At 43.1% G+C, this 14825-nt stretch overlaps 1 protein-coding gene across 1 annotated transcript in view; it reads right to left on the minus strand.

The window, feature by feature from the left end:
- The window catches only part of arhgap10 (Rho GTPase activating protein 10), a 60853-nt gene that overhangs the window by 31333 nt on the left and 14695 nt on the right, over positions 1–14825 (minus strand). The window contains exons 2-15 of the mRNA XM_056279786.1: positions 14015–14110; positions 13642–13703; positions 11595–11666; positions 11248–11349; positions 9788–9898; positions 8426–8530; positions 7793–7922; positions 6198–6304; positions 5931–6025; positions 4983–5064; positions 4745–4787; positions 4507–4575; positions 3945–4019; positions 1192–1276 (exon numbers count right to left, since the gene is read on the minus strand). Of these exons, the coding sequence (XP_056135761.1) occupies positions 1192–1276; positions 3945–4019; positions 4507–4575; positions 4745–4787; positions 4983–5064; positions 5931–6025; positions 6198–6304; positions 7793–7922; positions 8426–8530; positions 9788–9898; positions 11248–11349; positions 11595–11666; positions 13642–13703; positions 14015–14110 (1234 nt within the window). The remainder of the gene's footprint in view (positions 1–1191; positions 1277–3944; positions 4020–4506; positions 4576–4744; positions 4788–4982; positions 5065–5930; positions 6026–6197; positions 6305–7792; positions 7923–8425; positions 8531–9787; positions 9899–11247; positions 11350–11594; positions 11667–13641; positions 13704–14014; positions 14111–14825) is intronic.

The raw sequence follows: 14825 nt of genomic DNA on the forward strand, positions 1-14825 counted from the left end.
GTCATTGTACATACAACACTGATCAGTGCGTTAAAAGACAAAGAGAAAGAAACAAAATAAAACAACCTGAGCAAAACAAACAACGACAGCTAACAACACATGTTCGAAAATAACAAGTAAGGAAAATAAATACATTGTAATTTTGCCCTAGAACAGGTGTACTTATTGCTTTAGAATGACTGTAATTATTGCACCCGTATGAATGTAATTATGCACTAGAATGTAATTTTGCTATGGTATTACCAACAGGTATGCATCTCTTTAGTAACACTACACAGTAAAATAATGTGTTTTCCCTGCAGGACGGGAGAGGACACAAAATCAATGGAACTCTATTGTGCGGGCGTGGATGGTAAGAATGTTTGCGGGTGCAGGCGGGAGTATAACACACACATTACGGGAGCGGGATTAAGATACTATACTATACCCCTGTACAAATGTGATTTATACACTGAAGTGACTTGTATGCTTTTTTTTTGTCTCTCCTCACAACAACGCCTTTTCTTTTTTTTTGCTGAGTGAGACTTATACTCCAGAGCAACTTGTAGTCTGGGAAATATGGTAAATTTGGACCGGCTTTATACAATATTGCCTTGCATCTGGCAGAGTGATTTAGTCTGGTTAAATTATTCTTTTAAAATCAGACAATGCATGGATATTGTATTTACAAGTCAGGAGAAAAGCTTATATGTATATTTTTTTGTTGTGCACAAGAGAGAAAATTTTCAGTTAACTACAGCAAGGTTTATGGTCAGCAATGGACTGACCCCCATTGAACATGCAATAACTCTGAAAAGTGACACTGGCCGGCTTATGAGATCGATCAATTATGCATCTAAATTCAAAAGGCACGGGTGCGTATGGCATGGCTCTCATTTAGTAGACCTAAGTCAAGTCAAAACACCTAGACTATGGCCGGCAAATTACATCCATATTCATATTAAATGTATTAAAAAGGCCACGAGTCAAAAGCACAAGTGCAACCAAGCACACTTAAGATTATAAAATTAGTTTTTTGTTAAAGCACAAGGGACTTAACATCGGATCATGTGCATTACTGAATAGCCCTTTTTCTAAAACGGTCTCATGCATATAATACTAACAGAATCTGTGCCCAGGGGCTGTAGATGGATCATCTAAGAATGGAGTGTGTGTTTGATGCTTTTCTAATTTCACTGCATGTATCCTTACCTCAGATAAAGTTTTAGTGCACTGGTTATGGTTTTAACGTCCCAGTCCTCACTGGTGGACAGATCCACTTCATTGCTCTTCTCATCTGCGTGTATCACAATCACACAACAAGAAATGGGCCTTAACATTCAAACGACCATCAAGTAACACAGAGCCCCAGTTAACTTTTCTTCTCACACTGTTAACAGCCAAGTACTATATAACTTTTAGAGGCATCTTGGAAAGTCCAAATAACCTAAAATATGAATAAGTTGTAATTAGCCATGTGAGGATAAAAAGCCTTCCTGCTAGCCTTAGGGCTGAGTCTATCCCCCAGTGGAAATGAAAGGAAGTTACAGTTCCTGTAAAGGTCTGCTGGTTCTATACTCATTACAAGTTTAATTAATCCCTTACTACTGTACCGGCTCCGCTGGGAACCCAGGGCTGTGTTGTGGTGAAAATGAAGGGAAATGTAGTCACACCTAAACTAACCTCTGATGAGTTGCCGAGGATGTGAAAGCAAAGTGTGTTAGAGAGTGAGTCAGACAAAAAGCACAGGGCCCGGGTCACCGGGGGGGGGGGGGGCTTTGGCCTTTTGGGTGGTACATGTTTTTTTTTTAACCGGTCGATTCAAATATTTATTTGATTTGATCCCCGTACAAACTGCAACCAAGACCTGTGTGTGTTTCACTAGCTGCTCCGTCCACAAAACGGTCTGTTCAACATCAACTACTGAAAACAAATGTTACCTCGACCACTTGCAGCCAAAGATGTGAGAGTGTGAAAACGTGTGTGCCCGCTGTTGATACGGTCCACACCGGTTCAGTAGTCTGTCACGGCATGAACTCCGACTCTGGAGATTTTGGGTCTGGTCAGTTAGTGCAAAAACAACTTTGTGGTACGGACATCTGGAATAGCATAGGATGCACAACCCTCATCGTGACTCACCTGCTTTTATAACGTGGGAAATCTTTTACAGTACAGCGCATTTCTTTGGAAATAGCTCATAATGTGGAACAAGCCAGCCTCATTTACGTCTATGGGGAGAAAGTCTGTATCTCAACAACTTCTACAGTAGTGTTAATGGCCAACGCTTAACCAACTGATAGTCAGGGCCATCAAGTGAGAGAACACCTCTGTTGCACCCAAACCCGCACATTCTGTTAGGCTTTTACAATAAACTTTCCAATGAGGGGCGTCCGGGTGGTGTGGCGGTCTATTCCGTTGCCTACAGACACGGGGGATCGCCGGATCGAATCCCTGTGTAACCTCCGGCTTGGTCGGGCGTTTCTACACAATTGGCCGTGCCTGCGGGTGGGAAGCCTGATGTGGGTACGTGTCCTGGTCGCTGCACTAGCGCCTCCTCTGGTCAGTAGGGGTGCCTATTCGGGGGGGGGGGACTGGGGGGAATAGCGTGATCCTCCCATGCACTACGTCCCCCTGGTGAAACTCTTCACTGTCAGGTGAAAAGAGGCAGCTGGTGACTCCACATGTATCAGAGGAGGCATGTGGTAGTCTGCAGCCCTCCCCGGATCGGCAGAGGGGGTGGAGCAGCGACCGAGACAGCTCAGAAGAGTAGGGTAATTGACCGGATACAATTGGCGAGAAAAAGGGGGGGAGAAAAAAAAACCCTCAAAAAAAAGAGAAAGAAACTTTCCAATGAATTGTTGTGCACCATTCATTTGGTTCCAGTCCTTCTTTTCTTACCATATACAATGAAAGACAATTCATTTTTCTATCACCCTGTCTTGTCTTGTCATTATTGGAACCAAGCCATTTCAGCAGATGAGAGATAAATAGACAGCGAGGTGGGAGGATCTAAACCCTTTCTTCATGGTTGAGAGTTGGCTTTGATTCACATGCCAAACAGTGTTGCATGGATATGGGAATAACGCCTGTTTGTGGACACAGTTGTGTGAGCTGCTAATAGTAACAGTACTACTAATGCAATACAAACATTTATGATAAAATGTTATGATATAAAAAGTATTTAGGATAGTCAATGAAAATATCATTATTACTTAGTGATAAAGCATTTCAATTTGCATGTCAAATTTGGTTTTCCAGCACTTACTCAAATCTGATGCCCTTAATAATGATTTTATTCAGAAAACAGAAAGCTAACTGAACCAACCTGGCCTCACACAAACTTCTCTTCAGAGCGCTGCAACAGATTGTTAATAGGGTCTAAACTATGAGTTGGCAGGTTAGGAAGCCAGAGGAGTTTGGAGAGGAAGCTGAGATAGGCTGGCGGCTGCCGGGGTTTATTGTCATTCTGAACACAGCGCTGAAAGTAAGCTGGTGTCTGCTGGAGACGGCAGAAAACCAGAGAGCAGACAGGAAAGAAAGGAGGGGACAGAGGACAAGCTCTGAAGGAGAAGAGCCGAGTAGAAGAGAGGCACAAAAAAAAAATTGAAAAGTAAAAGGAGAGAGTATAAGAGAGAAACTTGTGAGTGAGCCAGCCAAAAGTGGATGAGAGAGAGAGACAGACTTGAGTATTAGCTGCGAGCTAATTAATCAAAAGAGATGTCCCTGCAAGGACATGGATATAAAAGACTCTGTAGCCATGTCTGGTTGTCTGGAAGACATTAAGCTGAATGCAAATGAGCTTTCCGACGTCCTGAGGCACCTGTTGTGGTAGGCACTACAGGAAATTCTGGTGCTAATTCAAAGGTTTAGTGATTTCACTGCCATCAGCATCATTAAAATGCCAATAGAAATTCTATGGCAAATCAAAGTAAGAAATTAAGGAAAAAAGTAAAGCTATATCTCACCAATCATTAGTGACACGAGCTTCTGGACCTTGGAGCTAACTCCTACCACTCTGTAGAGGCCCTGGTCATTGATACCTGGAAGGAACAGACGAGAGCATTAAATGCAATTACGGAAACTAAACTATGGGAGTATGAATATATAAATTGAAAAACAAAGTTCACTGGGGTTTACATGGGTTTAAGTATGCATGTGCAAAGCTAAAATACCATCAACGTATTGACATATTGAAAGGCAAGACATAAATCCACGTTGCAATCACAAAGAGAGGGATGTGAAAGATGTGAAGGCTGCAGGAAATTCCGTACAAATCTATCCCTGTGCAACCTCAGGCAGCAATACAATCAAAATTCTGGCAACCTGCACCTGCGGGCAAGTTTTAACCCACGTTTCAAAATTTGAGCAAGTCTGCCCTCCTGTGTCAGAATGGTGACACTGTTTCCATATTCCCTGCAGCTCTCCGTTCATCTAGCTACACCGTTTCCCCTGATATCTTTCATCTTTGAACATGTCAACAGCCACTTGGACTTCTCCTTCACCTCTGTGTCCGAGGCCAAAGCTCACCTCTGTTCTCTATGGCGCTGATGGAGTTCTTCACAAAAGACATGCCCACCACATCCAGCTGGGCATCAACTGCAGTGTCCAAAAAAACACATGTTTCAAATGCAGTGCATTTTCTCAGCAATGCTCTTGCACAGTTGTTAAAACTTAGAAGAAACCACCATACTTTTTGGCATTTTAAAACTAAAAAAACTTTGTTTTGATTGGATAACATCATCGCCTGCCACAGCTTGATACTTACTTCCCCTCTCTTTTGAATAAGTCCTTCCAAGATAATGCCCAATCTGTTGGAGTGGAAAAAGTAATGTTCTCATTGTTTCTCAGACTCACTTGGGTTGATTTATCTCTTGTGGCAGAACACGGCAAACAAGAAAGGATGTACTCTAAAACCAAGTCTTGTTTGGCAGAAGATGACAGTTTATCAGCATAGGAATTCTCTGAACCAAGAGTGAGTGTTCGATGATAACATGGTAACTCACTGGCTCTTTCCCACCCATGGCCTGCATCCAAAACTTGTGGTCATCCTCTGACAGGGCTTGTACAGTGAGGACTGTCCCTGGACTGGGGGAAGAGAAACACCATGTCAACGTTCGGCAAAACTCACCCTACCACAAGAGAGGCAGTGATTGACATCTAAAGCACCAGGAAGTAAAATACCTCTTAGAATCAGTATACACGCGCACACATTCATACCTAGGGACAATTTAGTACAGCCGATTCACCTGACCTACATGTCTTTGGACGGTTGGAGGAAACCAGAGCACCCGGAGAAAACCCACGCAGACACGGGGAGAACATGCAAACTCCACACAGTGGATGACCTAGGACGACCCCCAAGGTTGGACTACCCCCGGGGCTCGAACCCAGGACCTTCTTGCTGTGAGGTGACCGTGCTAACCACTGCACTTACTACCCCTCTTACTACTTGTTTATTGAAATAATAAGTTAACCAGACAGAGGGCTTTGGGTTTTCAATAACAACAGGTAGGCTATACTGTGTTTGCACAATTTCTTCTAGCTAGTGTATCATAACTAGTACGTTGCAATGAGTGTGTGCAATTCCAGTTTCAGAACTAAGCAGGGATATCGGCAGAGGTTGAGTTGAGGATATAATAAAATATCTATTACAAGAAGGCAAAGCAGAGCATGACAAATCCTCCCAAATATGTGTGTGAGAGCAACCCTACATGACAAAATCTTCCCGTCCTTCCCTCTGCCAGTAAAATAAAGTGAACGCCCTCTGGCTCAGTCATTTATAAGTGCTTCATTATGATACTTCAGCTAATTGTGGCACTTAGAGACGGGGCAAACGTAAGTATTTTGCATTCACAGGTGTATCAGGTCTCTGTTAATTTACCACACAATTGCAACTACAACCAGACTATCATTAGTCACTGCTTAATGTACTTTGTTTTGTGGGCATGTACCGATCTGTTATATCAAGGTCAAAGCAGAACCTCCTGTCCAACACATCTGTTGTTTTGCGGACACAGGACTTGAGAGTGACAGACTCCGTCTCACCCTGGAAAAAAAATAAGAAACTTCCTGTTCAGAATGAAGGTTGATGAGGAAGAAATCACAATATCAACAGTAGGCAATTCTGGGAACGGGCAAACCACACGGTTATTGTAACGAAATGCAAGTTCAGCGGCATTCATATGACAGAGGGTCTTACGTGTAACGTGATTACTCACAATCTTTCCACCAGATCTGTGGTCAAAGGTCACCATGTGCAGTATCTTCTGCTCCTTAACAAATGTGCAGTAGCGTTTCACCCAACTTGAACCAAAGGGAGGTGGCCCTGAAGAGAAAGTGCAGATTACTGCTTATATTCATCAGTATTTTGTGCATAAATGATAAGTTCCCTTTATTTGAACCCTGACCTCGTTAAAGCGGCTGCAAGTAACATTGGAGAGATGAGCAATTTTGACGCAACAACCCCCCAAAAAATCCCCTGCCCTGCTTCCTCCTTACTTCCCTTCCTCCAATCCAGGTTCATGTGCATGATGAGTTGGTCCATCGTAACTGACAAAAGTATTGTTGTTAATTATCTATGCATAAAAAAATGCCTCAGTGAGTCTTAGTTACACCAACACTGATGTTGTGAAGCACTGTTTTATTTATTGTTTAAGTATTTATAAAGATCACTATTTCCAAAGTACCAGCGACACCTTGTGTGATGACCTCTGTCCAAGATCTCTATTAATGTGGTGAAGGCAGTAAAATGCAACATGGTTTGTGTATCTATGCAAGTAATTTTTTATTTTATTTTTTTCAGTGAATCTCTTTGTTACACCAACACTGTCATGAAGCACTGTTTTACTTATTGGTGAAGTATTTATTAAGGTTGCTATTTCCAAAGTACTGGGCTGCCCTGCATGTGCACACAACATGACTGGTATTGAGTTAGAGACACTCCTTAGCGGTGAGTTATTATATGCAGTTTCTTTTTTCTTTTTGTATCCCCCCCCCTTTTTTCCCCAATTGTATCTGGCAAATTACCTCACTCTTCTTGCTCCACCCCCTCTGCTGATCCAGGGAGGGCTGCAGATTACCACATGCCTCCTCCAATACATGTGGAGTCACCAGCTGCTACTTTTCACCTGACAGTGAGGAGTTTCACTAGGGGGACATAGCGCGTAGGAGGATCACGCTATTCTCCCCAGTCCCCCCCCCCCGCCGAACAGGCACCCCGACCGACCAGAGGAGGCACTAGTGCAGTGACCAGGACACATCCCCACATCCAGCTTCCCACCCGCAGACACGGCCAATTGTGTCTGTAGGGACACCCAACCAAGCCGGAGGTAACGCGGGGATTCAAACCTGGATCCTTGTGCTGGTAGGCAACGGAGTAGACCGCTAGGCTACCCGGACGCCCTATATGCAGTTTCTTGATAATTGATAAAGACTGCCTTTGCAGGCGGCGGATCTGAACTCCACCTGCAGATTAAATCCCTCTAGGACACATTGGCATAAAAATCCCCCATGTTGTATGCCAAGCCAGCTGACGGCACAGGTTAAAAAAAAAAAAAGACATGCAAAATGATGTCATCTTAACTTGACAGAAAGCATGGTTTGCGACTATTTTTTCCCAATGGAACATATGAAGACATGTCTGACTGTACCGTGAGCTTCCAGTTTTTGAAAAACAGGATTGCCCCATTGGAGTGTGTTGAAGCGTGGCACGAAGATTCAGCGATGTGGTAAGTTTCCCAATACTCAAGTCATCAGTCCAGTTTTTGGCTGTATGATTCTCAAATGATCTACTACAAAGCATGAGCGGTCTTACTTTTCTCCTGTACGTAGAGGTAGCCTTCGCTGCTGATGGGGCTGGTTTGCCTATATTCCTGGGGCGCCTCTCTGATCCTCTTCATTAGCTCATACACCTCAGACCTCGCGCCCTCAAACCGACTCCTTGTCTGAGAGGGAAGGACAAAAACACAGAGGGTAACTTCCTACTAAGCCGGGGTTGTGTAAAGCATAATGTGAGGCCACTAAAAACAAGAACCTTAGAGTTCGCTCTCTTGAGGGGGTCAAAACGTTACAAGGCATCGAAAACCAAAGTTCAAACGGGTTTAATACCGCAATGGCTTCAGGTGCAGACTATGCAAAATGAATACAAGCCACCTCTGGCTCCACCTTCAGAAATTGGATATAGTAAAAAAACAGGCATCGTTTTGTTTTTATCATAACAATGTGTTCCTATTAACTCTAGAATCTGAATCAATTATTTACCATGTACATTTTCTATTACAAGGATATGGACTCGGAGGATTGCATATGGTGGAAACTTGCACACACACACACACACACACACACACACACTCACAGGGTCGAGTTTTGGAACGCCATAACTCTCATTTGTAGTTTAATGCAGAAAGGTGAGGTACAACTCAGTGACGGAGTCAATATGACGACTTACATTCTGAATATTAATCTGGAGTGCTCTTTTGTAGTGGTTGAAGTCATTGGCCAGCTCAAAGCCCTGGTGGTAAAGGGTGAAAACCGTCTGAAAGAAGGCCAGCATCTGAAGAGGCAGAAAGAGACGGGTAAAGGCATGTATGTGAATGAAAATTGTCAAGATTCACCAACTTAAATTTATAATCCTGAAGATTGTCTTTTTTTTCTTTTTTTTTTAATTTAGGGATATTTAGTAATTCCAGCGCTGGGTGAGGCCTCTAAATGAGAGAGAGCCAACTGAAATGAAAATGGTCACCGGCACTGTTGCATCCGCACCTTTTCCATCGACAAATAAAACAAACATGTTTGAACTAGTTAGCAATGGTTGTTGTCGTATCTGTTAGTTAAAGGTCTTCTGCAAACCTGTTCTGCCAGCTTGTTCTGTTGTGGCCAAAGTTGTTAGCCACAACAATTTCCCTGCTTCTTCAAGAATCCCACCACCTGCCCTTCTCTTTCACATGTTACTGCTATACTGAAGATGTAAAATGATATGTGCTGTATAGTTGTTTTCTGGCACAGTCCTACCCAACACTAACCATTAAAATAAGCAGGTGCAAAGGCATTTCTGGTTTGGATATTCAGGGATTAGCTATTGTCTTAACTACGCCAGCAATAGAAAGTGTCAAAAAGGACATTTGTTTGCATGTAAAACTTCAAGATCATAACCCCCCCGTCCCTAATTGTACCCGGCCAATTGCCCCACTCTTCCGAGCCATCCCGGTCATTGCTCCACCCCCTTTGCCAATCCGGGGAGGGCTGCAGACTACCACATGCCTCCTCCTATACATGTGGAGTCCCCAGCCACTTCTTTTCACCTGACAGTGAGGAGTTTCACCAGGGAGATGTAGCACGTGGGATGATCATGCTATTCCCCCCAGTTCTGTGCCTCGACTGACCAGAGGAGGCGCTACTGCAGCGACCAGGACACATACCCACATTCGGCTTCCCACCTGCAGACACGGCCAATTGTGTCTGTAGGGACACCCGACCAAGCCGGAGACAACACGGGGATTCGAAACGGTGATCCCTGTGTTGGTAGGCAACGGAATAGACCGCTATGCCACCCGGACGCCCCAAAGACCATAACTTTAAAGAAAACCTCTCATTGCAAAATGACAGCAGCTTAACAACATTTTGACAGACTATTATGGGAGGACTTGATCATTCCCAAGTAAACAGAATGATAACCACCAATCACAAGTCTCCTATGACCTTTTATTCCAGCTGGCCTCATGCTTGAATGTAAAATGATGTATGTAAAATGTAAAAGACAGGCCTTATGAGCAATGCTATTCCATTTACTTAGGTCACAGATAACACTCACTGGTTCCACACACTCAAACTTCTTCCTCTCTTGGATCTCCTGCAGTTTGCACACATAGTCCAGTGACTCCTCCTGAAAGTGCTGTCTCATAGTCTCCACTTGGATGTCTGCCTGAAAAGGGAGAGGACGGAGACTGCATGGTGATTAAAGTCAAAGACAGACGTGTGGAAGCAAAGAAGAGTCAGTCTGGCTTTCGTGACGCTTTACAGTATGAGAAGCTAAATAAAAACATGTTTCTAGCAATAGCATAAATACCTGGAGGGCATGCATATTCTCACCGCTTGGTAGGATGACAGGCTGATATATCCTGGTTCACCTAATTTCTTCCAATGATTAATGCTTTGTTTCCACCCATTCAATATCAAACTGTCAGCCCTGTTGCAGTGTTGTTGGGGGGTTAAGGAAGTTAAAAAATCCCTTGGTATATTTATTCACTTCTGATAAGGATCTGTGTTGGAAACGCTGACCTTCACATCACGAGGCTCAAGGAGAACAGAACCTGCAGTACAAACGTCAACACTTTACACTGCTTCCCCTGCTTGATTTGTACAACACGTTGCTAGGGCAGGTGGAAAGGAGAAAGGAAAAAAAATATATATATGTATATATAATTATTATTTTTTCATTCATTTATTATCCATACCACTCTTATCCTACACGAAGGTCGTGGGGATACTGGAGCCTATCCCAGGAGTCATTGGGCAGGGCAGGCAGGGAGACACCCTGGACAGGCCGCCAATCCCTCACAGGGCCGACACACACACACACACACACCTAGGGACAATTTAGTACAGTCGATTCGCCTGACCTACATGTCTTTGGACTGTGGGAGGAAACCAGAGCACCCGGAGGAAACTCACGCAGACACGGGGAGAACATGCAAACTCCAAACAGAGGACGACCCGGTACAACCCCCAAGATTGGACTACCCTGGGGCTTGAACCCAGGACCTTCTTGCGTTGAGGCGACTGCGCTAACCTTGCCGCATATATATATATATGTATGTATGTATGTATGTATGTATGTATGTATACATACACACACACACACATACACACACACACATATATATATATATATACACACATATATATATATATACATATACATATACACACACAGTCTTTCTCATTCCCTAAGCTTTCCTCTCTTTCTCTGCCTTGAGGACCTTAGCCACTGAGGTTGACCTTGACCTTGGTGGTACAATGGTTCTGAGCATGCCTTTCCTCTGCAAACTTGCCTGGAAAACTCTGGGCTGCGAGGCAGACCAGTGGAAACTCGCAGTCCAAAGAAACACAGTAGCTACACTCATCTCCCCATGACACCAAAGACAAAATCCAACACCCGGACTCTCAAACTAAACAAATTTACTTTTCCATCCAGTTTGGATCAAAGGGAGTCGCAGTGTTTCTGGCGGGTTCTCCATTTTCCATATTATTTGTCAGGGGGTAAAGAAGTACCTCCTGTAGCTGTGGCTCCTTCTTCTTTGCTGACATGTTTAAAAGCTTCTCCAAGGAGCTATAGTACTTCTCGGTTTCCTTCTCATACTTCTTTCTCTCCGCCTGGAGAACACACAGTGGGAGCAGATGAAGGGATCAAAAACACTGCATTAGCTTCCCTGATGAGGAAACGGATAAATAAAATGCCTCCTACAGTCGACGTTTTGTCTTCAACATGCTGAGTAAGATAATAAAAAAGGTACCTTAACAGATGATAAACAGGCAGATAGACGTACGATAAAAATAAATAAATATGGAATTCTATTGTTCTTAATGTTGAAGTGTGAAGGAGTTATCAGGTGCCATACCCTCGCTGCGCCCAGTTGTTCTTTCCTGAACTTCTCCAGGGGTTTCATTAATGTTTCTGTGATGTTTCTCATCTAAACAGAAACAGAGAAGAATCTGTCACATTTCCTTCTGTTTTTTTTTCTCTTTTTAACTCTTCCTTTTTTTTAACTCCCATTTCATATTCTGAAAGCCCACATGCTTCTCCTTGAAGTGCTTGTTGACTGCAGCATGAAATGCGTACAGTCATCGGTACAGCTCCTGGGGGGGCACCGCACCCTTGTAGATCCTGTGGTGCACACGGGCTATTCGTTCCAATAACGTAGGTTCAGATTCAAAGGGGAATTAAATCATTTGCACCAAGGAAAATCTCTTGCCACTCCCACAATGCATTGCTCAAGTCATGCTGTGTTCTTTTCCTTTTCACCAGTTTTTTTCTTTCCTACACTTGCTGCAAGACATGTCAGGGCCTGCCTGCCCATCCCGCCTTCCTTTACTTTGCAAGCTAATGTCACCCGTGTACGACGAGGAGAGCCGGAGTTGCACACGAGTCATTATGGTCTTAAGACTTTGAAGAAAATGATTCAGCTCGTGATAGTGGGTCCAACCCCTTACTTAATCACAGGCCCCTGGTAACCCGCATTACGTGGCAAGTAAGGACTGTCTGTGAGAATGCCTCTTGACAGGAAGGCTGTTCGAGATTCATCACTTTTGAAATTTGGTTTCACAAACTATATTTGGTCATTAGGCCTCACGCTAAATTTGACTGCAACAAGAAAAATGTCGGGATGGGTTTAGAGCGGTCACAAATGTATGCATTACATAACAGCTTCACATGCCTCAAGAAGATCACAGGGCAGGATTTACGCCAGACTAACTGCAGTGAGACGCCTTGAGGGAGTTCCTTTGGTTAAAATCCACCTTGGTGCTGACACCAATACCGACACCATCTTCTAAACACTGAGCAACAAAACGTAAGCTAAACTCACGGGTTTTCTTTTGACTATCAAGCAGGTACTATCAAAACCAGGCTACTTTCAAGACTTCTCGTAATATCCATGAGATTAAATGTGCAGATTTACAAATAGGCAAGTTTCAAAACTCGGTTTAAAGCAGTAGCTGGATTTTATGAGGGCATTTCGTAATGGGTTGTAATGCTATTGTCACCTGGTAAAGCCGGCATGACATTCCTTGTGTGAAAGAAATGAGTGTGCAAGACTGACCCCACCCAGGCAGGCCCTGTGACAGCGACCCTTAGACAGGCTCAAGAGTATAAAGGAAGTGCAGTTACAACACAATCATTTACTTATCTATGATCCAGGGAGTCTATTTCTTCAATCTGCTCCTAACTGCGGGTTGAGGTTGAAGAACCAAAATATACATTATTTGCTCTATCTAGGGTCTCTGGAGGACAATTAGCATCACAAGTAGACACAATTTTTTTTCTTTTTTGGATTCCCCCCCTTTTCCTTCCCAATTGTACCTGGCCAATCATCCCGTTCTCTGCGCGGTCTTGGCTGCTGTTCCGCCCCCTCTGCCGATCCGGGGAGGGCTGCAGACCACCACATGCCTCCTCCGATACATGTGGAGTCGCCAGCCGCTTCTTTTCACCTGACAGTGAGGCATATCGCCAGGGGGATGTAGCGCGTGGGAGGATCACGCTATTCCCCCCAGTTCCCTCTCTCCTCTGAACAGGCGCCCTGACTGACCAGAGGAGGCGCTAGTGCAACGACCAGGACACATACACACATCTGGCTTCCCACCCGCAGACACGGCCAATTGTGTCTGTGGGGACGCCCAACCAAGCCAGAGGTAACACAGGGATTCGAACCGGTGACCCGGTGTTGGTAGGCAACGGAATAGACCGCTATGCTACCCGGACGCCCTGCTGACAAAGTATCATGGACAAGAAAAGGTGTGTGAGGGTGGACGGACATACAAATGCATTTACAGACAAAAGTACATTGTTTCCAAACACGTATGTGTGCATATAAAAAACAAACACATGCATGTGTGTACACACACGGGTAACCGCCATGTCTTTGGAGCAGGTCACAAGTAGTCACTCACCATTAGCTCTCTATGGTCTTCAAGGTTCTTAAGGAATAAAGAAAACTCCTGCATCGATTCATCTGAAAAACATCAGACAAAGTCAATGACAAATTCACAACCAAATACACACACATTCACGCACGTGCACAAGCACAGCCTGCAAAAAATGTAAATATTAAAATATTATATTAAAATATAATTAAAAAAATTTTTTTTTAATTCTAAGCATTAGTTGTACCAACTTTGGGCAGATGCCAAACAATGGAAAAATACATGTTCTTCATTTGGTTGAAAGCAAAGAACCATAACCAACATACACGGTGCATTTAGATTGCAAAAAAAATCCCCAAAAAACAAAAAACTGGTAATTAGGAGGCAAAGCCACACTTACCAATACATTTCTCATCATCTGTCTTCGCATCTCCAATGTACTCAAAATGAAATTCTCCCAAGCACTGGGCAAACTTTCGCTGTGCCATACTAAGCTCTGTAAGAAAAATGTAGTAAAAGTGCTCAAAAGCCATGTTTGTAATAAGATGCAGAATCCTTATGGGACTTGTGATATCTAATATGTAGGCTGAGAGGTCGGCTGGGTGAGGGAGTCTTAATTAGAGCAACAATTTATAATAACACTCCTCTGAGTTTTTCTTTTAATGATAATTGATGTTTGTTAATGTTTAATGCACAAAGGCTAAACCTTATCACCTTTTTCACACAAGCAACTGATGTGACCGGTGCACCATTTGCGACACTGATAGTTCTCTATGAATATTCTTCTATTATGTAGGTATAGCAGACAAAAGCAGTTAACCTCTTTGCAAACATCCTGTTGGCATTACCAGTGTGGTTTATTACATCCTGTTGCACATAAAGCCCTTGTCTACAGACAGGACAGGTGCTATATAACTTAGTCCAAAATAGTGGGTAAACCTGATCTGTATTATAAATAAATATATATATATATGTAATGAGGAGCAGAATGGTGTTATAAGTGCTCAACTAATGAGCAGCGGAATATATTTTCCTGTATCTGTGTTGATATATACATATACATATATATACATATATACATATATGTATATATTTACACACACATATATATATTTATATACATATACACACAGATATATATCATTTGCTTTTATTATTTTATTATTATTATTATTAAAATCAGTTTATTTTATTATATTTAAATTTGTATA

This window comes from Lampris incognitus, chromosome 5 (assembly GCF_029633865.1).
Source record: "Lampris incognitus isolate fLamInc1 chromosome 5, fLamInc1.hap2, whole genome shotgun sequence".
Lineage (NCBI taxonomy): Eukaryota > Metazoa > Chordata > Actinopteri > Lampriformes > Lampridae > Lampris > Lampris incognitus.